The sequence below is a fragment of the Ursus maritimus genome, unplaced genomic scaffold (genome assembly GCF_017311325.1).
Source record: "Ursus maritimus isolate PB19 unplaced genomic scaffold, ASM1731132v1 scaffold_16, whole genome shotgun sequence".
Lineage (NCBI taxonomy): Eukaryota > Metazoa > Chordata > Mammalia > Carnivora > Ursidae > Ursus > Ursus maritimus.
The window spans coordinates 61494440-61519902 of record NW_024424008.1 but is presented as its reverse complement, the minus strand read 5'-3'; the positions used below and the strand labels follow the sequence as shown (position 1 = coordinate 61519902).

At 43.2% G+C, this 25463-nt stretch overlaps 2 protein-coding genes across 3 annotated transcripts in view; one reads left to right on the top strand and one right to left on the bottom strand.

Moving 5' to 3' along the window:
• PDGFD (platelet derived growth factor D) overlaps nucleotides 1-25463 on the bottom strand; it is a 225082-nt gene that overhangs the window by 103981 nt on the left and 95638 nt on the right. The window lies entirely within an intron of this gene.
• Nucleotides 6756-8030, top strand: DDI1 (DNA damage inducible 1 homolog 1). Its single transcript, XM_040631299.1, has one exon. It carries the CDS (start codon nucleotides 6831-6833, stop codon nucleotides 8028-8030), a length of 1200 nt encoding a protein of 399 aa, XP_040487233.1. The 5' UTR covers nucleotides 6756-6830.

The following is a 25463-nucleotide window of genomic DNA, read 5'->3' as shown; positions in this document are numbered from 1 at the left end:
CTACATGAAATAACTCAAAGTGCATGAGTCTTATCTCTCCTTGTAGGCATCTTGTTCTTTGAAAGAAGAAAATGATTCTGAGTCATCCTTCTGTCCTAGAAGCTACTAGTCCAGTCCAATGACTTGCTTATAGGGTGCTGTCACTAAATTTTTACTATGAGAAATTATTAACACAGTTCTGAGCTCATCTCCAAATGGTGCAAAAGCTTAACTAAGTATGTAAATAACTAACGAGACAATAATTTTCCAAATACGTATTCTTCTGGACAATTAACAGGGCCAGCTCAAGATACTTCCAAAGAATAGCATCGCCCTCCACTGACTTCCTAGTAGGAATCACTATACAGGAAGAACAAAGAGGAGGAGCAGAGAAATCACAAGTAAATTAGACCGAAAGAGAAAACAAATAACAACAGTGATTCAGACCTCAGCAGCACCCTTCCAGCAGCAGTAAGGAAGGATTCATGAAGATCTAGAATGTTAGTGACACTTGGATGGGGACTCCCGTCCGGTCTGTAGGGCTGTGGCTACTTTCCCACTCAGTCCAACACTTCTGTTTGTGTATCATGATCGACACCATTTGTTAGGAAATTTGTAGGGTTCAAGTTTGAATAAGATATCTTACATCAAACAAAACAAAACAAAACCTAATGTAGGAAATATACCACATAGTAGTTTTAATGAAATAAAAATACAATTTTTAAAATAAAAATAAAATAAGGCTTTAGTAACGGTGCTAACTTGCAAAAACCCTTTGCATCATCCTCTAGTTTGGTAGTTAAGTCAAACATATACCACTGTTCTTGGAAGTTAAGGAATATGCTCAGAAATATGGATTTTCTATCAACTACTCTGGAAAAGAAAGACACCTAGAAAATGCTTAAAAAGGAATACTTTGCTGATTGAATATTAACACCACATGAGAGGGAACCAGCTAATTTTCTCATTTTCAGGGTAACACATAATTACCTAAATGTAATGAGGAATTAATGATGATGTTAGTGTTAATATTCTGACAAAGAAAATTTATGTTGAAGTTATTAAAGTGTATTTGAACTTATGCACAGGTCACGCTGGCATTTCTAAACTACAGTGACAGTATCTTTGACATGTATTGATTACAAGTTTACTATAAAAAAGTAAATATTAAAAAATGGTTTGAATGGTTTTCCTCAATCACAGCTCAATTCAAAACATCTTAAGGCCCCATTAGCATTACTGTTACTATTTTGTTGCATGGTTATTCTCCATAGAGCAAAAATTTAAAAAAATGGAAACATTCTTTTTCTTTTCTTTTCTCTTTAAGATATTATTTATTTATTTGATAGAGAGGGACAGCCAGCGAGAGAGGGAACACAAGCAGGGGGAGTGGGAGAGGAAGAAGCAGGCTCCTAGCGGAGAAGCCTGATGTGGGGCTCGATCCCACAACACTGGGATCACGCCCTGAGCAGAAGGCAGACGCTTAATGACTGCACCACCCAGGTGCCCCGAAAACATTCCTTTTCTAAGGCACATTGAAAGTTAAGAAACAAGTATCAACCTATGAAATCATATACTTTAAAAGATTATATCTATTTATTTGAGATAGAGGGAGCACACGCGTGTGCAAGTGGGGGAAGGACAAAGGGAGAGGGACAAGAAGACTCCCGCTGAGCACAGAGCTGGATGCTGGCCTTGATCCCAGGACCCCGAGATCATGACCTGAACGGAAACCAAGAGTCCGACACTCAACCAACTGAGCCACCCAGGCGCCCCCATAAATTGTTTTTAACATGTCTTTAATTTATTACACTAAATTTATTTGATCTGTGTTTCTCTCACAAGTTATAAGTAATCTATGAACCTTCAGTAATAAGGTGTGTGTCCTACACATCTGAGTCATTCTTATATGAGTAAGACATTGGAAGGGACCATAAGGCACAAAATCGTTAGCAGCAAGCTTTCTTAAAAATAAATAAATACACACACATGTACATTTAGACTTGGAAAGTAAAGCCAAAGCCAAAAGTTACCGAGAGATATTATATTATTTTCAACATGCAATATATAACTCAAAATGCATCCCTTTTCATGATGAAATGTTAAAACAGTAATCTGTAAAATAAAGTGATAAATACATACCCTCTAAAAGTGCTCCCTGCTGGGAAATGACATCATCTTTTAATTGCACAAAGTGATTGGAAACGTGTCCAGACTGAGTATGCATTTGCTTTCTCTCTCTCCACACAGGTCTATCTGTGTGTCTTCTGTCCATATTCTGTCTCCTTATAATAGAGAAAATTCACTAGCTGAGTTGCCAGAAGATTGATATGGAATAAATTGTCAGGTGTCCTGAGTTCCTTCAATTACATACTGTTTATACATTTATTTAAGAGGTTTAATCATGGTGTTTAAGTCTCGAAGACGGTAACACTAAACCTCTCCAATGGGAAACCTTCAACATACGTACAAAAGCTAATTTTCATCAGAGTATCATCAATGTGGTCTATTAAATAATTATCTGAAGAAATATACGTCACTCATTTGCAACAGTGGAGGCACAATTATTGTATTATTGTCAAGCGAATGGAAGAACAGGAGAAAGATCTGGGGTTTAAACTCTACATCAGTTTTGAAAATTCTTTCCTAAATTGCTTTTGAGAATTTCAAGTAACAATTGCCCTGTTTTAATAAGTCTTCATTACACTTTATTTTTAAAGTAATAGTAGGCACATATTTCAAGGAGGGAATCCAGACACAGCAAGGGAATATATTCGCTTAAGGTGGTTTAATTCTCATATATGCTACATACTGACATTTACACAGCTACTCCTTTTTCACAGAAAAGACATTTATTTGCTCTGCAAAGCAAGACACAGAACTTGAAGCCGCCAGCTGACTGGAAGAAGTGAAACCATCAATTATCTGGATTTTTTTGCTGCATTAAGGTTTTAAAAGAGGCAAATTATAAAGGGCATTATTGTAGATTTATTCCAGAAAATAACTTCAGGGCTGTTTCCTTGGCCGGCATGAAATCAGTGTCATCTTTTCTATTTTCTGGGTATTTAGGCCGTACAATGAGAATTGATTTTCTGAGCGATAGCCCCGAGACCTTGCAGGGGTCTCACTTATCAAAGAAAGGTTCGATTATGTTCCCGTATTGTACTTGCCAAGGGAGAAAAAGCAAGAGAATATACTTCACAGAAACTCCTCCAGAGAAGTCATAATAACCTCCAGTTACCTGGGTTTGCACATCTAGGTATGCAGATAGCCCATTTCTCAAGAGCCTGTGCAACAGGAATTTATGGTGTGGGGACATTTTGTATTTAGGAGTATTCATATATATTCCCAATGGTCCCTGAGTTTATTACATAATCAGAGTACGTTTTTAATTACAATTTTGAGGTAAGATAATTACACATATAGCATCTGAATCACCCATAGTGCTGAGGAAAATGAAAGACTCGTACAATATATATAACCCCAGAAGGCTGTATTTAGTGTTTCAGATTCCAGGCCGTTTTGCAACAGAGATTTAAGGCCTGCATGGCGGCTGGATGAGAGGACACTAAGCTCCCCGCTAATCCTGATACCCTATGTGATATTCTAGGCAATGATGACACTTCATTGGCCAGACCTTGAGGCTTCTTGCTTTCCTTGAGGAAAGCTGTGTGTTCTCAGAAAAGGGTAAAATAGTAAAAGGGACATAAATGCAAAATGCCGACAAAAGAATTACAGCAAGCTAATAAAACAGACTGCATGAACCTTAATTATGTTCAGTATCAAAGCAATGGTAATATGAAAAAAAAATGTTAACTTCTTTTGATGTGAACTCCGGATTCTTGTTTGCCAAAAAAAGAGGAAAAGCTTATTCTACAAGAGTAATTTCAGCCACTGTTTAAGAAAACAAAACCCTCACATTATCTCCCTAACTTATTAAGATTTTAAAACCAAACTGTGCAAAGCTGGTTGGTGGGAAGTGACAGAGGACGTGGACTAGGAGACTTGCGGGCTTCTGGCAGAGTCGTCTGGGCGCGACAGGTCTCACCTCACAGTTGCCCTTGAGCTCAGCACGACCACGGCTGATCTCTGACGAACTTATCAGGACACCAAGAACATCAGAAGAAATTTATTAACTTAATATTTTGAGTCAAAGGGCCATCCATCGCTACAAACAGTAGAAAAACTGCTCTATTAAATTCATAATTTTCTACAGGAAAATTCCAATGCTAGATTTTTTTTTTTCTCCTCAAATTTTATAAAATCCTCCTTCTCCTGAAAGTACTGCTGCCTCTCTGGTTAAGGGTGTGAAGCCGGGTCCTGCACGTCTCAGCCCTTGGGCTCTGGCACGTCCACCCCTGTGGCTGACTCCTCGCCGTCTCTCCAAGCCCAGCACTTTCAGGAAGCCTTCCCGGCCTGACCCCCTCTCCACATTCTGCATTTGTTTTCTGGATATTATTCATTTCTCCCGTGTTGTACTGACTTCTCTGGTATTTTTTAAGCCCTCGATTTGTGTGTGTGTGTGCGCATATGTGTGTATATGTGCACGTGTTTATATGTGTGCATGTATATATGCATGTACTTGCACACGTGTGCACACACGTGTCTGTGTGCATGTGCATGTATATCCATGTGTCTACGTGTGCATATGTGTGTGCGTGTGTGGGTATGTACAGTGTATATGTGTGTGCATGCATGTGCACGTATGTGCACACATGTGTATGTGTGCATGTGTATGTGCACGTATGTGTGCATGTGTGTATGTCCATGTGTCTGTCTGCACGTGTATATGTGCCTGTGTGCATGTGCGTGTATATGTGCGCATGTGTATGTGTGTGCACATATGCATGTATGTGTGTGTGCATGTATGCACATACATGTGTCTCTATGTGTGTGTATGCATGTGTATACGCCCGTGTGTGTATGTGTGCATGTGTGTGTGGGTGTATGTGTGTGCATGTGTGTGTGCACATATGCATGTATGTGTGTATGCATGTATGCACATACATGTGTCTCTATGTGTGTGTATGCATGTGTATATGCCCGTGTGTGTATGCATGTGTGTGTGGGTGTATGTGTGTGCATGTGTGTGGGTATGCACACGTGCACACATCCTCCTTTAGACTCTGGCTCCTCTACAAGCCCAGCCTGCACTTAACATCGTTCGTGCATGCATCTCTAGAACTTAGCACATGCTTCACACACACTGGGCATTTAGTCAACATTTCCAAAATAAATGAATATGAGTATGGAAATATGAGGATAATTAGAGCACTGAGTGAGATACAATCCTTTATCTGAGACAAACACATGAGAAACAGAAGCTAAAGAAGTACTTCCGGCTGATGCCACCGCTCACCGTGCAGGTCTTCCAACAAAACTTGAAATAAAGAGGGGTGTGGGGCAAGGCAGAGGCTGTTCTTCTGGTTCATAAGTAAGTACACAACATGGGAAGGCTTGCAAGCCAGGGAAGAGGAGCTCCTCACAAACACTTGGAGAAATACGGAGAAAGAGAAGTGGCGCTCAAGGATTTCCATGCAGTCGCCGCTAGCCCAGAAGCATCTCTCTGCCCTTGCCCTGCGAGCCTGCACTCTGGGGTGTGTGGGAGGGCACTGTGCCCTACGTCAGAGAGGGAGCCACAGATGGCCCCCAGAGAGGCATTCGTGATGCATTTTACTCCAGAACCCATGTCACAGTGATCTCCCCACAAGTTCATCTCACACGTCCATTGAAGGTAATGGCATATTGCGAACTGGTCTTGCATTTCAGAGACCCTCTGTGTTATCCACACACTCTCTTTCTTCATACGCCCCACGTCCAATGGCTGAGCACGTCCCGTCCATTCTACTCAAGAACCACTCTTTGCTCCCCCTGCATTGGCATTGGTCCTCCTCGTATTTTCATCTCCTAGCAACGGCGTCCTCTCTGCGCCAACGAGAAAGCATCTACCTGGCCCTCTTGCTGCCATGTGTCCTTCACAGGTCCTGAGAAACCTCTTCCTTATATCAATTAAATGAAAAAGATAAACATCACAAACACCTGCTTCGAATTTTCCCACTTCCTCTTTTTTCTCTTTTCCTTCCCTCCCTTTTTATATTTTTGGAGGGAGGATTCTTGCTTATTGGTATGTTTACATTCCTTGGATTCATGTAGAACTCTATAAACCGGTTCCAATCATTTTCTTTCCAGTTTCACACCCTGCCATTCAAAATCACGTACAAGTCTGTCTAACAATGTCGGAGGTCTTCCTTTTCTCTGGGAAACAACAGGCCTTGTCATGAATCCTGGCTTCTGTAATTCTTGCCTGGAGCTCACTCGCCCCCAGTGTTCCGATTCACCCATTGCCCATCCATCCCTCCCGAGAAGGTGAGGTCCTCACGGTCAGGCACCAGGGATGACCCACCTTTCGTCGCAAACACACCGCAGGCTACCCACCATGCAGGAAACATGCACTCCCCGTTTGGGGTACACGGAAAAGTACATGGACCCACTTCTCAGGTGACCAGGCTGGAATGGTGCCACATTGTTTAGGAAGAGCTGAAATCATCTTTTTCCTATCATGGGTGCAGCGGGGTCGGGAGGGCTGGCCTGGGGCCCTGCGACCGGGAGGCAGGATGCCTCCGTGGGAACGGGCGTTCCAAGTTCCACGCAGCTCCACACAAATGAGCCGTGGAACCCACGCTGCCTCCTCAGGGTTCCGAGCGGCCCAGCAGCGGCACTGAGGCTGGTGAGCCACTGGGCCTCTCGGACAAGTGGATGCGCCGAAGCCCAGCCGATCGGCGAGCCGGGCTCCAGTCAGCCAGAGGACACCCCGATGCCCGGCGCCCGCCCGGCCCGCACAGGCCCAAGTCATGCTGCTCACCGTGTACTGTGTGCGGAGGGACCTGACCGAGGCGACCTTCTCCCTCCAGGTCAGCCCTGACTTCGAGCTGTACAACTTCCGCCACCTCTGCGAGCTCGAGTCCGGCATCCCCGCGGACGAGATCCAGATCCTGTTCTTGGAACGGCTCCTGGCCGACGACCACTGCTCCCTGGGCTCCTACGGCCTCCGAGACGGCGATGTGGTAGTGCTGCTGCAGAAGGAGGCCGCGGGGCCACGGCCGCCCAGACGGACATCCAGCCTGCCGCAGCTCGACCTCTCCGGGATAGCCGTGCCCGGGACGTCCAGCAGCCGCCCGCTGCACCTGCCGCCCCGGGCCCCGCCGGGCCAGCAGTCCCACGGCCTGGACTCCGGAGAGAAGAGGAGGGCCGCGCGGGGTCTGGACAGCCCCGGGCTGATCCGGAGCATGCTGCTGTCCAACCCCCACGACCTGTCGCTGCTCAGGGAGTGCAACCCACCCCTGGCCGAGGCCCTGCTCAGCGGCAGCCTCGAGACGTTCTCTCACGTCCTCATGGAGCAGCAGAGGGACAGGGCCCTGAGGGAACAGGAGCGGCTGCGGCTCTTTGCGGCCGACCCCTTTGATTTGGAGGCTCAGGCGAAGATAGAGGAAGAAATCCGGCAGCAGAACGTCGAGGAAAACATGAGCATCGCAATGGAAGAGGCCCCGGAGAGCTTCGGACAAGTAGCCATGCTCTACATCAACTGCAAGGTGAACGGGCATCCGCTGAAGGCTTTCGTGGACTCCGGGGCCCAGATGACCATCATGGGCCAAGCGTGCGCCGAGAGATGCAACATAATGCGGCTGGTGGACCACCGCTGGGCTGGGACCGCCAAGGGGGTGGGCACGCAGAGAATTATTGGCCGGGTCCATCTAGCCCAGATTCAGATCGAAGGCGACTTCCTGCAGTGCTCGTTCTCCATCCTGGAGGAGCAGCCCATGGACATGCTTCTAGGACTCGACATGCTCAGGAGACACCAGTGCTCCATCGACCTGAAGAAAAACGTGCTGGTGATCGGCACCACGGGTACGCAGACTCACTTCCTCCCCGAGGGGGAGTTACCCCTGTGTGCCAAGCTGGCGTGCGGGGGTGGGCAAGATGAGCCTCCAGACAAGGAAGGAGCGGATACTATTAAACATTCGGTCAAGGATTTAGGACGGAAAAAGCGTTGAAATGGGGTATGAATGTGCCACCATCTTGAGGGAGCCTCAGGTCCCGGGAGATTCTAAGACATGAGCTCACTGGCAATGTAATCATTAAAAACATCAGTAACAACCAAACCCGGCTGTGAGACTGCCTTCTAGGATCCGTCCCTTTGGGAGTCAGGATTGCTTCCTCCACTTCCCTTCTCCAACGATCACGCAACCTCCTCCCGGGAAGGCTCTGGAGGCTCCAAGGGATTTCCAGATAACCCATGGAAGGAGCCCAGCCTCTGCCTCTGGAGGCAGTGTCCCCTCAGATTACAGGGTGGCTCGTCCAAACCGCACGCTATTCTGCAGATTCCCTAGAAAAAGCCATCACCGCAGGCCCGACCACAATCCACACGAAACGATTTCAGATCGGCACTAACAATTATGCACATAAGAGAAATAGCTTTATTTTCCCAGGGTTTGTTTTCTTTGGGAAAGTCTTAGAAATGGTGAGTCAGTTACACTCGAGGTGATCAATAGTTACAAATGTCTGTTTTGGATGGTACAAGGCTGATTTCCTCATATTTCATGTCTTCCCGTCCACTGGATGCCCCTGGACGCATGCTCACGGCAATCTGCCCTCACAGGCTATTTTTGCCACATTTGAGAAAATGGATTATTCTCCAGGAAGTCTGAAATAATGTCCTCTTTCCCCTGCATTCAAAGAAACCCTGGTTGTAAAACAAAGGCCAGCAAGTAGACTTTTTTTTTTTTTTTTTTTTTTAAATTACGGTGCATGTTGGAAGCCTAGTGGTTGTCACGGTGAGGCCAGTGGGACGTAAGAGCAGGCAGTGGTCCAGATTCCCTAATACTCATTTCAACTAAATCATCTTTAAGAAAATTAAAAAAAAAAAAAAAACACCCTATGCTTATATGTTAAGCTGCTACAGAAATACTGTTTGAACAAAGGGTTTCCCTGTTAAAGTAACATTTGAAAACCTCTGAATGAGAAGACATCTGAGTCCTCATTCAGCTCGATGATCCATTCGAACAACCCACCCCGTGTTACTCCTGGAAGATCCCAGACCCCTTACGATCTGTGCCTAAAACCCCTGACATACAGGTTCAGCTGCCTGAGGCCATCAGACTCCGAGAATGAGGGTTTCAGGGCAGTAACCCACCAAGACTGATACGGACAGAACAGAACGGTGCCTTCAAAGTCAAGACACACGCGTTCTGGTTCTAGCTCTGTATTACTTAGCACATCAGGTCACATTTTACACAACTCCGGTTTCCCGTCTGTAAATTACTTTGGAGGGGAGAGCCATTTTCAGGTACCAAGACATCAAGGGCATCCTTTAAGTTATTCTCTTTTACCAACAAAATCGAAAGCTACTCAAAGCATTCCCTAAAAGCTACAGAAAAACAAACAAACAAATAAATAAATAGTCCGTCCCTACCATCACCTTTTCCTATGCCTTTCCTGGTCTGCTTCTTGGTGAAACTAACCGTCTTTTTTCTCTGGCATCACCTATTCCCCTCCAGCCACTGTGAGTTCACCTGGCATGCTCTCCTTCTTCACAGGTGGTCCCGTGCTCTCAAGCCCCAACCTCGTCTACATTCACACCAAGGCTCACACCCACTAAACTGCTGAAACTGAGCAATGGACAGACTTCTCCGCTTTTGCTTCTAAGTCCTCCACAAATATAACTAACAAAATGAAGGACGAAATCCAGAGTAAAGCCAGGGAGAAGCAATGCAATGCCCGTCACCAGATGAAAACGGACACGATAAATACAAGGATTCCTTCACAGATAAAAACACGCATGATGCTCAGCGGTTTCCACCAGACTTTGTTTCCAGGCCCATTTATGTAAACTGCATGTCTGATGAGTATATACTATGTGGGACAGCTCAACGTAGAAGTCTGACATGGAGCCAATCAGGTCATCCAACCCGTAAAAGCCACTCTAAAAAATCACCAGGTCTTTAAGCTAGAAGATGGTCTGCACCATGTCAAATCCAAACAAACCCACCCTCCCTTCTCAGAGGAGCACCCCTTCTAAAGTAGCTACGGTGGTTGAGGACCTGTCTCAAGAGTTCTTCTTTGTTTCTGGTTTTGAGCTGAACTCCATTATTCCATAACTTCCAATAAATTTGTCTACACTCCTCCTTCTTCCAAGAACATATTTAATTAATGTAATTTCTCTGGCATGAAAGAATCCTTTGAATATATGAAATCAATGTCATTTGAGTATTCTCTTTTGTCAGCTTTCGCCGGATTAACTATTTCTCATAGCGTAAATCTGGAGTCACCTACAAATTTCTGTCATGTTCCTTTGGACATATTCCAGCTTCTAAAAATATTACTCGAGGAAATGGGTTGATAAATTAAAAATACTTTTATTGAACTGAAAAGCAATAATCTCAAAGAAAAATCAATAAACAGAGTGAATTAATTAAGCAATGCCCTTCCTGATTAAATTTTAACATCACTGTCTTTCGAATCAGAAAGTATTTTAAAAATTAGTTTCATGGATTTAAATCTTGACTCAAGCCTCTGTACACTTGAATAGTCCTAATCAATTAAATCTTAAATGGATTAGTTTTAGTAAAAGGTAACATCTTTTGCATGCCTATCATGTAAATTAGGTATTACTGCCATTAATCCTAAGAATAAACCCTCAAAATAGTCACCATTAATCTCATTTAACAGATGAGAAATCCAAGGCTCAGAATGATGAAGCTTTTGGTTTTTAAAACTTTTTGACAACAATCTACATTTTAGATTGTGACCCAGTTGCACACCACATACACGCAAACACACGCACACGCACACATAAACCAGTCTGTATATGACACAAAAGGACTCTTGAAATAACATGAAATGTTGTATCCTTTCCCAGTCTATTACTTTGAAAAATTATACTTTTATTACTTAAGAAAATATATCAAACATGTCCCACTCATTGTATCCCAAAAACGTATCCTGACCCACAATTTGGAAAAACCGGACTCACCAGATCACTGAGTTTGGGTCTTTCTGATTTCAAACGCCAAGTTCTCGCCACTACTCAACTCTCTTTATGTGTCACAGCTGAGTCCCAGCTACCAGTTAAAAATGTTACAGAATGTCACTAACGGAGATTCTTGCTACTGCAGGCGACTAAAACGTGTGCGGAAGTTTTCATAAGATGGGTGAGACCAGTGTGCAGGGCCCTCCTTTGCTGAAACAAATGGCGATAAACAGCCCCACTGCTCTGTCCGTGAAACAAAACCAAACACCTATGGAAATGACCTAAACACCACCAGGAAACAGAGAAGCAGCCAGCAGAGCACACGCGACAACTATTTATTAAACACCTATGAATTAAGACCGAGCCAAGTTGTTGCAAGCGTGGAAATGACTAAGTTACACTTGCAGACCTGAAGGTGAGCACAGCCTGGTAGGGCAGGGGAAAGACTTGTCATCAACTCAGGACAAAAAGGGAGCACGTGGAATTAGTAATATGTTGGTGCAAACGAAATAAGGGATTTTTATTTGGGGTTATTATTAAAGCAAAAAGCAAGCCAGTAAAATGCACTTTCAATATGTCTAAAATGACCTTCACTGGTGCTAGGCAACAAACCAAGCATTCTCTCCTTCTAAAGCTCAGGCTGTTAAGACATAACTTACAACATCTACTGTTGGGGATCATCTACTCTCGGGAATTTACTACCTGGAAAACGATGAACAAACCTTCATTTTTCTCTCTTCCCATTAGAAATCAGGATAAGCACACCACAGGATGAAACTGGCCTAAGGCTGTTGAAGATAACAAGCCCTTTCAAAAAAATCCATTAATCCCTTGATTTCTCCTAATGTCCATTTAAATGCCCATCTTACCTAAAAGGAAATCACTGTTGTTGAAAAGCACTCATTTCAAGACTGCAGTAATGCATTCTGCCACAGTTCCACCAGAAGACTGATGTTTGGGATTTGTAGAACACACAGCCTCCACTTCTTTCTTGTTATACTAGGTCATAAAAGTTCTCTTGTTCCTAGGGGAAAACCTACCCCCCTCCCCTGCAAAGAAAAAGAAATGGGTGTCTCCATATATGAATTCCCCTTCACTGCAGGCACTAAATGTTGCCTTTTTTTTTTTTTTAAATTTATTTGAAAGAGACAGAGAGTGAAAGAGAGAGCACAAGTGGGGTGGGGGGGGGCGGCAGAGGGAGAGGGAGAAGCAGACTCCCCACTCGTCGAGGAGCCCAATCCAGGACTCGACCCCAGGACCCTGAGATCATGACCTGAGCCAAAGGCATACTTAACTGACTGAGCCACCCAGGAGCCCCTAAACATTGCTTTTTTAAGAGAACACCGTATTTATTTCAGAGGGTCATTGCTGACATCCAACATTCCATAAAGAGAAATGTGAGTGAAAGGAGGGAGAGTGATCTGGGATGTACACCAGAGGGAGCCCGCTGGGGAAGATATTAATCAGTGCTAACATTCACAGCGGTTCTTTGAGGTTAACAAGAGCCTCGAAAACCCAAGAGGAACAAAGGTGAAGTAAGGGTAGAGAAGGAAGAGGGGATTAAAAAAAAAAAAAAAACAAAACAAAAAATCTGTGTTGCTTTTAAAACTAATTCTCTCTTGGTTTAACCGCTGTTTCATAAGGTGGGTGGGGACTGGGCTGAGATTAAGGATTAGCTCTTAGGTCCACAATACCTCATCCATGGTTGGCAAGTTATCCAAAATGAAAATGTGTTCACATTCCAGCCCGAGTCCAACATGCTTTTGAACCCTGGCTTGTTTGCATGTCTGGGTCTACCTGTTAGAATCTCAGAATTTCTGAGTCTGTGATCAGAAAAATGGGGTCTGCAGTCATGCTGTGCTTTTCTTCAAGGATCCTTTTAAGAGGCTGTGGAGATGAGCACCCCTGTGGGGGCTTTGTCTCTTATTACTGCACTGAATGTTTTCTGATGGTTTCTTTCTTCTTTTTCCTTTTTTTTTTTTGAGGAAAAACTTCTATGATGAATCCAGCTCTTCTATTTCTAATCAGTAAGGCTTATTTTAAGAACATCATCAGAAAAATCATAAGATAATTCCCTCCTGTGTTAAAGTCCATGCAAGACAACATGGGCTGGGCTCCAGGTGGGAGAGAAGCCTCTATTTTCCTACTGTTAATTGATATATTGATGCTGTGTCCCAATAAAATAGAGACTAATTACCAACATAAGCATATCCCAGGTAAAACAATCACTTAACACCATTCAATCCTTACCTACAATACCAATCACAATTCTAAAATCTTCCTCTACTAGCACTTCACTACAAGGACCTTGACGTGAAGAGGAAAATGAATTTAAAATTACATTAATTCATATAGTCTCCCTTCAAACCCATGTCATGTCTTGGGATTTAATTAGTCTATCTGTCAGAAAGTATCAATGTTTCGCATTCATAGACATCACTAAAAATTCAATATACTTTTTCAAGAGTCCAGTCACTGTCCTATGTCATGCAGAGAGATAAGGAAAAATAAGTTTCAGTCTTAGCTTTTAAAAGTTACAAGTTAAGGGGCGCCTGGGTAGCACAGTCATTAAGTGTCTGCCTTCGGCTCAGGGCGTGATCCCGGCGTTATGGGATTGAGCCCCACATCAGGCTCCTCCACTAGGAGCCTGCTTCTCCCTCTCCCACTCCCCCTGCTTGTGTCCCCTCTCTTGTTGGCTGTCTCTGTCAAATAAATAAATAAAATCTTTAAAAAAAAAATAAGAAGTTAAGGGAGCTAGAAAAAAAAATGCCAAGTAAATGGTTGCAAAGTAATGTTGAACTCAGTGCTGAAGCATGGAATACAGAATGAGTTCAGGGGATGGTCTCCTCCATCCCGAGATGCTCACTACCACACAGCAGGAGCTCTTGGGCAACATTTTATTGAGCACCTACTGTATGCCAGGCACTATTCAGGCCTGGATGGGCAACTACTTTCCGGTGCTCATCGGGGGCTTTAAGTTACAGCCAGGCAAAGAGGAGACTCTGTCCCCTTCTCAAAGATGGGTCGCTCAGGGTTACTTTGAGGGGAGCCAGCTAGCCTGCAGGAAATTCTCAGGGTAAACGTCAAGGTGAAGTCTGTGCTCTGCTTCTGCCTTGACCCACGGTGACACTGTGCTCAACGTCCTTCCTATGACGGGGCTTAGTCTTGGAGCGTGGTTTGACAACAGTGGACAAACACTCACAAGCTCATGAAAAGGCTTAGGGCTCACACCATGCATGGACAACCAGCAACACAGGCAGAAAGTCACTATCGAGATGAGGCTATGTTCTGGAACATGTGTCACACACTGAAACTCCAGGGGAGAAGAACTGGGGTTCTCAGGCACAGTCAGATACCAACCAGATGGCACTTACATAACTGTCTGGGGATTTGGAAAACCTGGAATGGGGCCCAAATTACAAACAAAAACCTAGTAAGGGTTGGGACTTTCAGAAGTGATAATAATCCTGTTCATAATTATATTTTTCGTCTTTGGTATTTTGTATGAGGCCAACAGTATCTGTTTAACAGATATAGATTTAAAGAACGAATAAATGGAAACATCCCACATTTATTAACAAGCTGATGTGGAGAAAGTGTGACTTTTTATTTATTTTAATGTAAAAATATGTAAGGTATAACTAAATTATATATAGACAGATTTTCTTTGTATAATTGGAATAAATATGTTCTGGGTTAATAACATGGTTGATATTTACATGTACAGATTTAAATGTAAGTGACCCAAGAAACCAGTCCTTAAGGTGCTTTTAATCTGGTAGAGTTGCCAATTGTTCCACTCTAAGGACAATTTAACTAGTGTTTGCAGGGGCGAAATCAGTCTGGTTTGAAACCAACTGTCTAGTTTCCTGGCAATTCCCTCAGTCCCAGCCAACCCAGAACCGTCGGTCACCCTGCAAATGTTAGAAGTGGGTTTTCAATTTAAGGCACACGAACATCCTGTGGGCCCCTGCCGACAAGCTGCAGACTGAACAGGCCTGAGGGATCGATGACCCATGTTACCAGTATAGTCCAAACGTACGTTGGGTGTAGAATGTCCTGATCTATTTGCATGGAAGAAATAACCGTATTGAAATGCATTCTTCAAATATTGCTGGACTGGACAGTTAATCATCTTAAAAATCATAGAAAGCCACATCTTAAAACAAGTACTAAAAGAATTTAGTGAAAGAACCCTGTATATTTTCTTCAAGAAAATCCACAATATACCTGAAGTTGACAAAGCTGCTTTAACTGTCAAGTCTTCTTAGAAGTGCTGCGTATGTACACTAGACAATACGGAAACGAGATGAGTGCAAACTGATGTCCGAACACGGGAGCACGGGGTCCTCAAAATAAATACTGCACATAACAATGAACTCAGATTATCCTGAAAAAGCACCAATAAAACAAAATTATGCCAGTGTTCACACTTAGGATAGATTGAATTTAAGTCTCAAAGGAGCAGAAACTTCAGAAAGGAACACAAACGAAGAATGATGTCACCTCCGCATTTGTTCTGAGTTGCCATGGAGCTCTCCGAAGAAGGGCAAGGCGCGAGGAAGAGAGCGGAAGGCAGGTCTGCCCTGCCCACCGGGAAGCACAGAAGACAAGCGGTTTTCTGATAAGAAGTTGCGCTTACAGCCTGGCCTGCAGGCGAGCCTACAAGAAGCCGCCCCGCTGAGGATCTGGTTGAGGAGTGGAGACACAGGGAGGACCCCCGATGTGGCAGAAAGCTGCACAGAGCTGGGGTTGGGAGGCAAGGAGAGGGAGTACGGACGTAGGGCTGACAGCAACGTTGCCATGGAAGCCGAGGTCTGAGACGGTTCTAAGGAAAAGAGGTCCCCACTAACATTCAGAGGACCAAATAATGTGAAGAAAAGCAAAATGGCCAAGTGAGACTTTGACCTTCACCACCAAAAGGACAATAAAGTCTGTGACCTGGGGCACCAGGGTGGCTCAGTCTTTAAGCGTCTGCCTTCCGCTCAGGTCATGATGCCAGGGTCCTGGGATCAGGCTCCCTGCTCAGTGGGGAGTCTACTTCTCCCTCTCCCACTCCCCCTGCTTGTGTTCCCTCTCCCGCTGTCTCTGTCAAACACATAAATAAAATCTTTAAAAATAAAAATAAAAAATAAAGCCTGTGGCCAGAGCGGCCTTCCGAGAATTGAGGGAGGGAAGTGGAGGACTTAGGTGGCACCAGAAACACGTCCGCAAGGCCACGTTTCTTATCTGCTGAGCCAGTTCTTCGATTTACTGTTTCATAACTTCCCTTCTAGCCTATCTCCTCAAAAACACAGAAGGAACCGATATTAAGAAAAATTTATATAAATATACTAGAGCCAGGCTGCAAGCGTTATTCTTGCATGAAGTTAAAGCAACAGATGGACAGTTAAGAGTAAAACAGAAACAAAGATATTCTCTGTTCAAACACCGCCAACTGCCATGACTCGGTATCCATGGTATCCAGAGCAGTAATTGACGAAGACCCATCTCATTGCTATTCCATAAGCTCTCGGACTTTATGTCCCATATGGCAAGGTCTCCACTGTCAGAGCCTCATTAAGTGTCTGGCCTCAAAGTCTCTTCATTAATACAAGAAACCATAACAGGGCTTGCTCTTTTTCTCTCAGTGTTTAATAATGAAGTTTTGTGAAAAATGCAAAAACCTTTCCGGGCACCTAACTCTTCACAGTGATTCAAGATAAATTGCTTTTAAAAAGCCATTTTGCAAAAACTCCAAAAGAACAGTGAGAACATACTGTTAAATGCTTTATTTTTCGAAAACCATTCTAAGTATCTTTCAAGTTATAGCTGATACTGTAAAGGACATGTGGAAATTTCAAATTCCCACTTGCTTTCTTCCCACAAAGCTTTCTAAGGCTTTGTGAAGGTCTAAAACACCTGGCAACCAACCAGACGGTCCTGTAGGAAGCTCAGAGGAGAGGTGAATGCTTCAGCGTCCTTTAGCTGAAATGCCATGAAGATTAAGTGATGGTGACCGGTCGGAGGAAATGCGTCACGTTCATTAACAGGTGGCCGAAATGATTTACGAGCACGTAGCTACGGTAAACCTGCTACATCTTTGACAGCAATTAAGACGCGCTGACTTATTTCATTTTCCCGAGATACAAATGAATCATCCCGTACACATTTGTGAGAAGCCTACTGCCTCCTGGACTCCATATGCACAGGAGCCTCCAAAGAAAACCAGTGGGCACTGTAGGGAGGCAAAGAAAGAAATCACGTTTAGCTTTAGAAGCCAACTGAAGCAAACGTTTCCTGAAGAACAGCGGGTCCCGCACCGCAGAGAGGTTAGGAAGGGGGCTGAGAATTTGTGGCCAGATGGAGGTGGTCGGTAACTTTGGCAGGAAGGACGGATGTTGTGGGTGAGGTGGAGACCAGAAGGTTCCTCTGAGGAAGTCAAGGGGTCTGTGGGAGGGAAGGGGAGAGGTAGGACTAGCAACTCTCTCAGGAAAGAATTCTTCCAGAGCATTCTACCTTCATAGATGTAGGGGCTGTGAGAGCATCTGTGTTACTGTGGAAGTTACTGAGTATACACACATGTAGACGGGAATAATCTGTGGGAGGAAGAAAGTGAAGAAACTAGAGAGAACAAGGATAACTCGAGAAACACAGTCCTCGCGTGCAAGGGAGCAGGGGGGCCTTAGGAGCAAGAATTCATGGCTTGTGGCTGGAGGTCCGGCAGAACATACTGATGCAAACGCACATGAGCTGGGAGAGCTGATGGTGTGAGGACAGCTAGTCACCTCTACCTTCTAGTCTCACGGGACGTTAGAAGCAAGAGCACCAGCGAGGCCTGAGCGGAGGGTAAGGAGGGCCCAAAGACTGAGAGAATGAGACTCCTTCTGGAGCAAGAAAGACTAGACTGAGCAGGAAGGGGACTGACCTTCAGACCTTCCTGAAGGCCCACTTAAGCTTCCAGTTTCAGTATTTCAAGTAAGACTAGCTCTGCTGGGGGCCACCCTGGACAGAAAGAACAGGGCCGGAGGATCGCCGCAGAGTGCCCCCAACCCTGAGACTCTCACTGTAACAACAGGTGTGGATCTGGCAGGGGAAGCTTTCGCGGATGGATAAACCACACATCCATTCAATTCACCACCACCAGTCCTCGCCCTCAGCCCCCAGAGCAGTTTTTAGGCTGAAAACAGGCTGCAAGCCGGGCAAAAAGAACAGAAGTTGGGTCTGTCCTTGCTATTTCCTCAGGCCATAGAGGTACTAATAAGCTGGGAACAGGCTGCAGATTAAAGCCAGGAAGAGGAACAGCCAGCAAGGGTGATCCAGCTCTCCATTATTATGGAAACCACGGTCATTAACTCTCATAATCATTCAACAGAAGGGCGTGCCTAGTAGTAGCAGAAAAAAAAAGTTTGGTATTCAGGTATCGCCAGTATGGTATTGAAGAGCACCTCACTCCCATAAAATGAGAAAAATTAATTTTAATTGTATTGACCATAAGGCCTCCAACATGAACTGAGAATTAGCTGACAAGGACAGGCCAATTATTAAAGGCAATATATCAAATTCTACTCAAATGATCAGTGGGGTGCTCCAGGCACTGCTGTTCGTGACCTTTCTAGCTGACGCCTTCATTAATGATGTCTAAGAGGAGAGCCAGCATGGGAATGGATTTTCAGAAATGATTCTCCCCTAGGAGTTATTCCAAATGCAAGCTTCCAACATCACAGTAATAACTTGAGTAGAAATGAATACAAAGGTTCTTGGGAAGATGTAAAATTCAAGACAGGCAATTATACAGTGAGATAACACAGATAGATGGGCAAAGTTCTAGGTGAAAACCTTAAAATAGTAGGATGGTGACAGTAGCAGATATACCACCCCAAACTGCCCCTTTGACATACTGATTATTTTGAGTTAAAGTTACTTAAGAAAGAGCCACGGTGAGGAAAACCGTCCGGCCTCCTTCACCCCCTGAAAGCAGGAACAAATGTCCCACGCAGAAGGCACCGTCCTTTGGCAGGCAGAGTAGAAGGCATCCTTACCATCAGAGATAGGGACCTTAGTGCTCAGAACTAAGTATAAATAAACCTTGCTCCTTCTTTCCTAATTTGTTACCCCACACCCAAACTTCTTTGTCTTGCCAAATCTTTACAAATTTATTGTTTTCTTGTCTAAAAGATATAAAAGCTGCCTACTTTGGTCACTTCTTTGAGTCTCCTATTTTTACGGGCTTCCATACATACCCAATTAAATTAGTTTTTCTCATTAATCTGTCTTATGTCTAAGTATTAGATCAAAGAACCTAGAAGGGGAAATGGGAAAAATTTTCCTCCCCCTACAACGGTGATTTGGGGGGGACCTCAATGATTATGCAGTCCCCAAATAGTTTTATTACTGACATTTATTGAATAAAAATGCCTGCCAGATATTATAAACACTACTGTTGTGTCTACAGAAAGTAATCAAATATAGTACAAGTATACAAATAGCCATATGCTTTTTTTTTTTTTTTTCAAAAAATTTAAAACACATTTTTTGGTATACGTTTTCAATTGGGGTAAAATTGACGTAACATAACATCAACCATTTTGAAGTGGACCACCCAGTGTCACAATGTGGTACCCAGATCCAGAATGTTGTCATCACCCCAAAAGAAAACCGTGCACCCACGAGGCAGTTGCTCTGCGCACCCCCCCCCCCATGATTCTCCTAGCCCCTGGTAACCACCAATCTGTGCTTCGTCTTTATGGAACTATGGATTCTGTATATTTCATCTAAACAGAATCACACAATATGTGGCCATTTGTGTCTGGCTTCATTCCCTTAGCACAGAGTTCGGAAGCAGGTGTCACTACTTCATTCTTTTCTGTGGCCAAAGGCAACGTGCTTTTGAGTGAAAGTGTGAACTTGCAAGCACGGCATGGGCCTCCCCCGCAGCACACAGAACCCAGCAGAAATCCAGTAAAACCCAGCCTATTCTGATTAATGACAACTCTTACGGACGGAAGAGCCAAAAAGTGCTTGTTTCGTTAATCTTACTCTGAGGAATCATTCATGAAACTAAATAGAGAACCCTGTTAGAGAACCCTTTCTTTACTTAAGTGACATTTGGCTCTTTACTAATGAGACATACAAACTCTTGGCTAATTACTGATGAACTGGAAACCTGGAATTCCTTAGCTAGAATGCAGAAGGTGCTCAGTAAATTTCTGTGGAGTGAATGCAATACGAAAAGAGGAAACTTTGGTTTTGTTTGTTTGGGCATTTTTTTTGCTATTTTTTCTCCCTGCCCATCTCGAGCTCATGCAATATGGGTGACGTGGCAGACGGAGCTGTTTCTCTTTCTGGTGTCAACCACATGGATTCTCACAATTTTCATGAACCTGCTTCTAAAACTGGTAACTGCCCACATCAGGGATGGGGCAACAGGTGGCCTTTCTACAGGATGTCCTGAATAGTCTATAGAAATAGTCAGAAAAGATCTTCCTTTCTCCTATTTTATCGACCTCTCCATTCTGTGGGAGCGTTATTCTGTCTGGCACAGAACTTCTATGTTTTTATTCACTGACAGAAACACAGTGAAGTAATTTATGAGACAGAATATTGGTCTTAACTGTAATTTTCCAGGCTATGATTTTAAGTCATACTTTCTTCTATTAGTTGGTTTATATGCTTATGATTTAATTGACCAGATACTTTCTTATTTTGAAACCTGGAATGGTGAGCTTCTCCTAAGAACCTCAGTCCACTGATCTGCAGTGGGACAGCAATCTAACTTGATTTCTTAATGATACCTTTGAGGGAAAAAATGGGCCCTTTTTTTATTGCAAGAGTTTTCAGAAAGAATACTAAAGACCTAAGACTCCATTTACAATGTATAAATTTTCCTCCAAGGAGACATTATTTTGTTCTCTCTTGTAGTTTAAATGGGTAAAAACACTATGCAAAATAACCGAAATTTAACTTTTTGCTGGGTCTGTTTTTTCATAAATGTGTGTCTTAAAGTTTGTGGTCATTTTATTTACTCACTTAATTTAAATGAGATGGCAATTCATTCCTGCAGAAACTAATCGTTGCCCAAAGAGCTTTTAGAATGCAATTAGCTTATTACAAAAATGCTCCAGATGGGTCTACCGTTCCTATGAAAATGTGTTAAATAGACATAATAGCTATAAATTGAAGATAAATTATTTATATCTTTCAACACAATCGTAGTCATCTATAAAATTAAATTGCATCTACATAAAAATAAACTTTTGTGTGTTATATAGTTTGCAACAGACGGCACAGGACGAGAAACATATATATTCAACATGGCAGGATTTTATAAATACTTGTATAATCCAGAGAAACCGAACTAGATATGATGCTGAGACACAAAACAACACATGCTCAGGGTAAAATTTGATGAATCCATAAAACTGGATGAAACCATGGCCCCAGATTCCCGAGGCCTCCCAACGGCAGGGCAATCTTGGTGGCGAAGACAGTCTGCCACATTACCGAGATAAACGAGATTTACGGAGCAGCAAGAGGCAGAACAGGGACATTTACGAAGGAAGGAGATTCATGAATCACAGAAGAAGCAGAGAGCCCAGCAGAAGGGAGGCATGATGCTTCTCACCAGCTCAACTCGCTGGGAGCCCACAACGCCCACGGTTCCAACAGCAGGAGCCAGACAGGTGGTCCACAGGGAGCTCTGCCTCAAACACCACAGCAGCAAACACCAGCACACACGGATGACGTGTTTACCTCACCATATTTACTATTTTTACTATTAGGCAATGATTACTAGAAAGGAGGAAGAAAGTCTCCTGTTTCTGGGAAATAAGGCTCTGGTAAGATGGCAGCCACAGTTTTGCACAATATCCTCCATAGTTTGCTTGTTCTGTCCCGTGATCCTCACGCTCAATGTTGACCTTTAACAGCGGTGGTGTTTTCACTCCGAAATTCTACTGGAGGCTGGTCAAAGAGTGAGGAAATCATCTATTTTCCCCCTTAAAAAATTTAAAAGAAACGGGTCAACCATAACAAGAAAGTAGGCAAAAGTCTCGAGCAGGCAACACAAAGACAGATGAGAAATGAGTAAGGAATGGGAACTAATGTTCAGTTGCATTAGAAATAAAATAAACACATGGGCAATGAAGTATCACTGGTAACAGGGGGCTGGCCAAGTCTTTGGATAAAGCATTTGGAGTAGAAATGGAGAGAAGGGGATCCAGGCGGGGACAGACACACAGGAGAGGAGAAAGCAAGGGCAGGGAGTATGGAGAATGTCCTCAAACTGTTTTCCTTTCAGAGGAAGAGACATACAGTGCTGGATGGTGCGGGACAGAAGGGCAAAGGGACAGCGTGGGCTCATATGGTTTCATTTGGGAGATTCCTGAAGACATTCAAATGCAAAACAAGCCACCAGCAGAAGTTAGAGACAGACGTGGAAGAAGTGGCACCAGGGCAAGAATCCTGGAGAGGAGCAGGTGTCAGAGAAGGCGCAGGTGGAGGCAGGTGTGCGGGGCAAGGGGACGGCGGGGCCTCAGGGGCAGTACGGACCTTACAATTCCCACAGCTCACGTCTCACCCTTAAACTCAGAACAACAGGAATCTCTTAGAAAATGTGATGCAAATAGCATCTGGCCTATGAATGTTTATTTATTTTAATTTAAAATTTGTAATGCAAACTCTACCTGCTTCTACTCCTGGCTTTTTATGCATATGTCACATCTGCTCAAAAGCAAATTCTCTGACAGGAAAAAGGACGCCCTACTCTGTTGTACCACAACACAGCAATTCATTTCAAAGAATTTACAATAAGGAATTAACATAATATCACATACTATTTAACATATCAATAACATATACACTCAAGTTTAACACACACACGAGTCTGGCAAGCAGAGTCAGGTTCAGCAACAAGTATTTATAAGAAGGTAGATTTTAGGGTCAACAGAGACGTGGGTTTGAATCCTGACTCTTCCCAGTTTCCAGCTGATTCTTTGTGTTTTGTTTTAATATCTTTTTATATTTATTTATTTTTTACAGAGAGAGAGAGTTCACATGTGCGCAAATATGAGTGGTGGGGTAGGGAGGGGCACAGGGAGAGAGAATCTCAAGCAGACGCCCCGCTGAGTGCAGAGCCCGATGTGGGGCTCGATCTCATGACCCTGACATCATGACCTGAGCCAAAACCAAGAATGGGACGCTTAACCGATGGGGTCATGCAGGCGCCCCAGTTGCTAGCTCATTCTTATTCACTGCTGTATGTCTGACATTTGGTATACTGCCCGGCTTAATACATATTTGCAGAAGGAATAAATGAATAAAGTTTTTTGACTTGAGATTTGGGTCCTTTATCTGTAAATGGAACTAATAATCCTCCTAACTCAAATGTGTTGGAAGGAATAGAAATATCAGATTAATGTGGTAATACGGCGTCTGACGCTTAGTTGGAGCGATGTGGTAAATATCAATCTTTCGTGGTAAAAGTAAAAAAAAAAATAATCATAACTATTTGAAGAAGAGAAAAGTTAAATAAATCAGAACTTTATTTTTCTTAAAATCTGAAATTCATCTTTACTGTGATCAGTTTAAAATAGTCTTTACTTGGAGAAATATCTCCAGAATTTTTACTGAGGGGACATAATAGATATCGATGTGTTATTTCCCCAGCGTGAGTCCTTTGAAGATGCCAACTACAAGAATCCGACGTGCTGCAGAAAGACTACAGCAGCACCATCGTAACAGAATCGTTGCCATAGAAATCATACTTCTCCACTTCACTCTCTTCATCTGGATGCATTTCCTTCATATAAGAGTAAGAGAAATACTCACAGATAAAACACCGAAAGCCATTTCTATTTCTCGCTTAAATTTTTCTTTTTTTGCCTTTTAAAATAACACGCCTAATAAGACACAAAATCAACAAGCAGAAGCCGCATATTCCTCGCACAGTGAAAAGATGAATCTATGTGGGTATAAAATTGGCAAAAACTCTGTTACCTAAGACTGATCATAGGTTTTACCTGTAAAAAATCTATCAAACAACAAAGGTTCTGAAAACATAGATGAGAAGAGAGAGAGTTATCCATACACACATCAGATTATCTACAAACGTAAAACCATCATACGTCTAAATTGTGTCTTTTCTATATTCTTTACCCGTGTTGTATATGACTGGATATTTACTATGAAGCGTGCCCTTATTTGTACACATATTTGGACATCCGTAGTGGGTAGTGCAGTGTCCAGGAAGTCCTTCAAGTCCTAACCCTCCGTAACTGGGAATGTGACTTTATTCAGAGAGAGGGTCTTTGCAGATGTAATTAAGTTAAAGGTCTTGGGATTAGGTCATCCTGGATTTAGGGTGTCCTTTTAAGAGAAAGATCTGGGACACAGAGACACAGAGAGGAGGGCCAAGAGAAGACAGGCAGACACTGGAGTAGAGCAGCTATAAGCAAGGGAACACCCGGGAGGTCGGGAGCCACCAGGAGCCAGGAAAGGAATTCTCTCTGAGCCCCTGAGAGGAACCAACCTTGCTGACATTTTTATTTTGAACCTCTGGCCTCACAACTGTGAGTGCACACATTTCTTGGTTGTTTCGGACTCAGGAAGATAACCCAGCATTCAACAGGAAAGGTGGGTGAAGGAAAGAGAACTTGGTGAAGTGCTAAGTGCTCTGCGTTTAATCACATTTAATCTCACTGAACCTTGGGGGAAAATGCCCCTCTGACAGGGGAAGAATTTCAGGATGAGAGAAGGGATTTTCTCTAACGTTATCACCATTCTTAGATCCTAAGAGAATACCAGTTCTCAGTAATTATGGATTAGAGTGAAAAATATTTTTGTTCAGGGGTGTTGTAACCATGACATGCTCTAGTAAACACATTCTTCAATAGCATGACAGTCCCTTCAAGTAAACTCATCAAAACTTGCATTTTAAGACAATATTTTCTTTCCATATTTATATTTTAATAAGAAGTTTTAAACAATTATCTCATACAAAAATTAACTGCATTTTTAACGCACTAGCATAAACATCTGGAAATTACATTTTAACATTTTTGGAATCATCAAAAAACACAAAGTTCTTACAAATGAATCTAATGAAACATGTATAAGATTTGTACGCAGAAAACTACACAATGATAAAAAAAATAAAGAACTCAATATTGTTAAAATGTCAGTTTCTCATAATTTAATATGTAGAATCCAAGTAATCCCAATTAAAACTCAGCAGCATTTTTTTTAATTAAAACTGACAATATGGGGGTGCCGGGTGGCTCAGTCCATTAAGTGCCTGATTCCTAATTTCGGCTCAGGTCATGATCTCAGGGTGGTGAGATCGAGCCCCGCGTTGGGCTCCATGCTGAGCAGGGAGTCTGCTTGAGATTCTCTCCCTCCATCCCTTCCCCTACTCTCTCTCAAAGAAATAAATCTTAAAAAAAAAAAAAAAAAAAAAAAAAAAAAACAAGGGGCGCCTGGG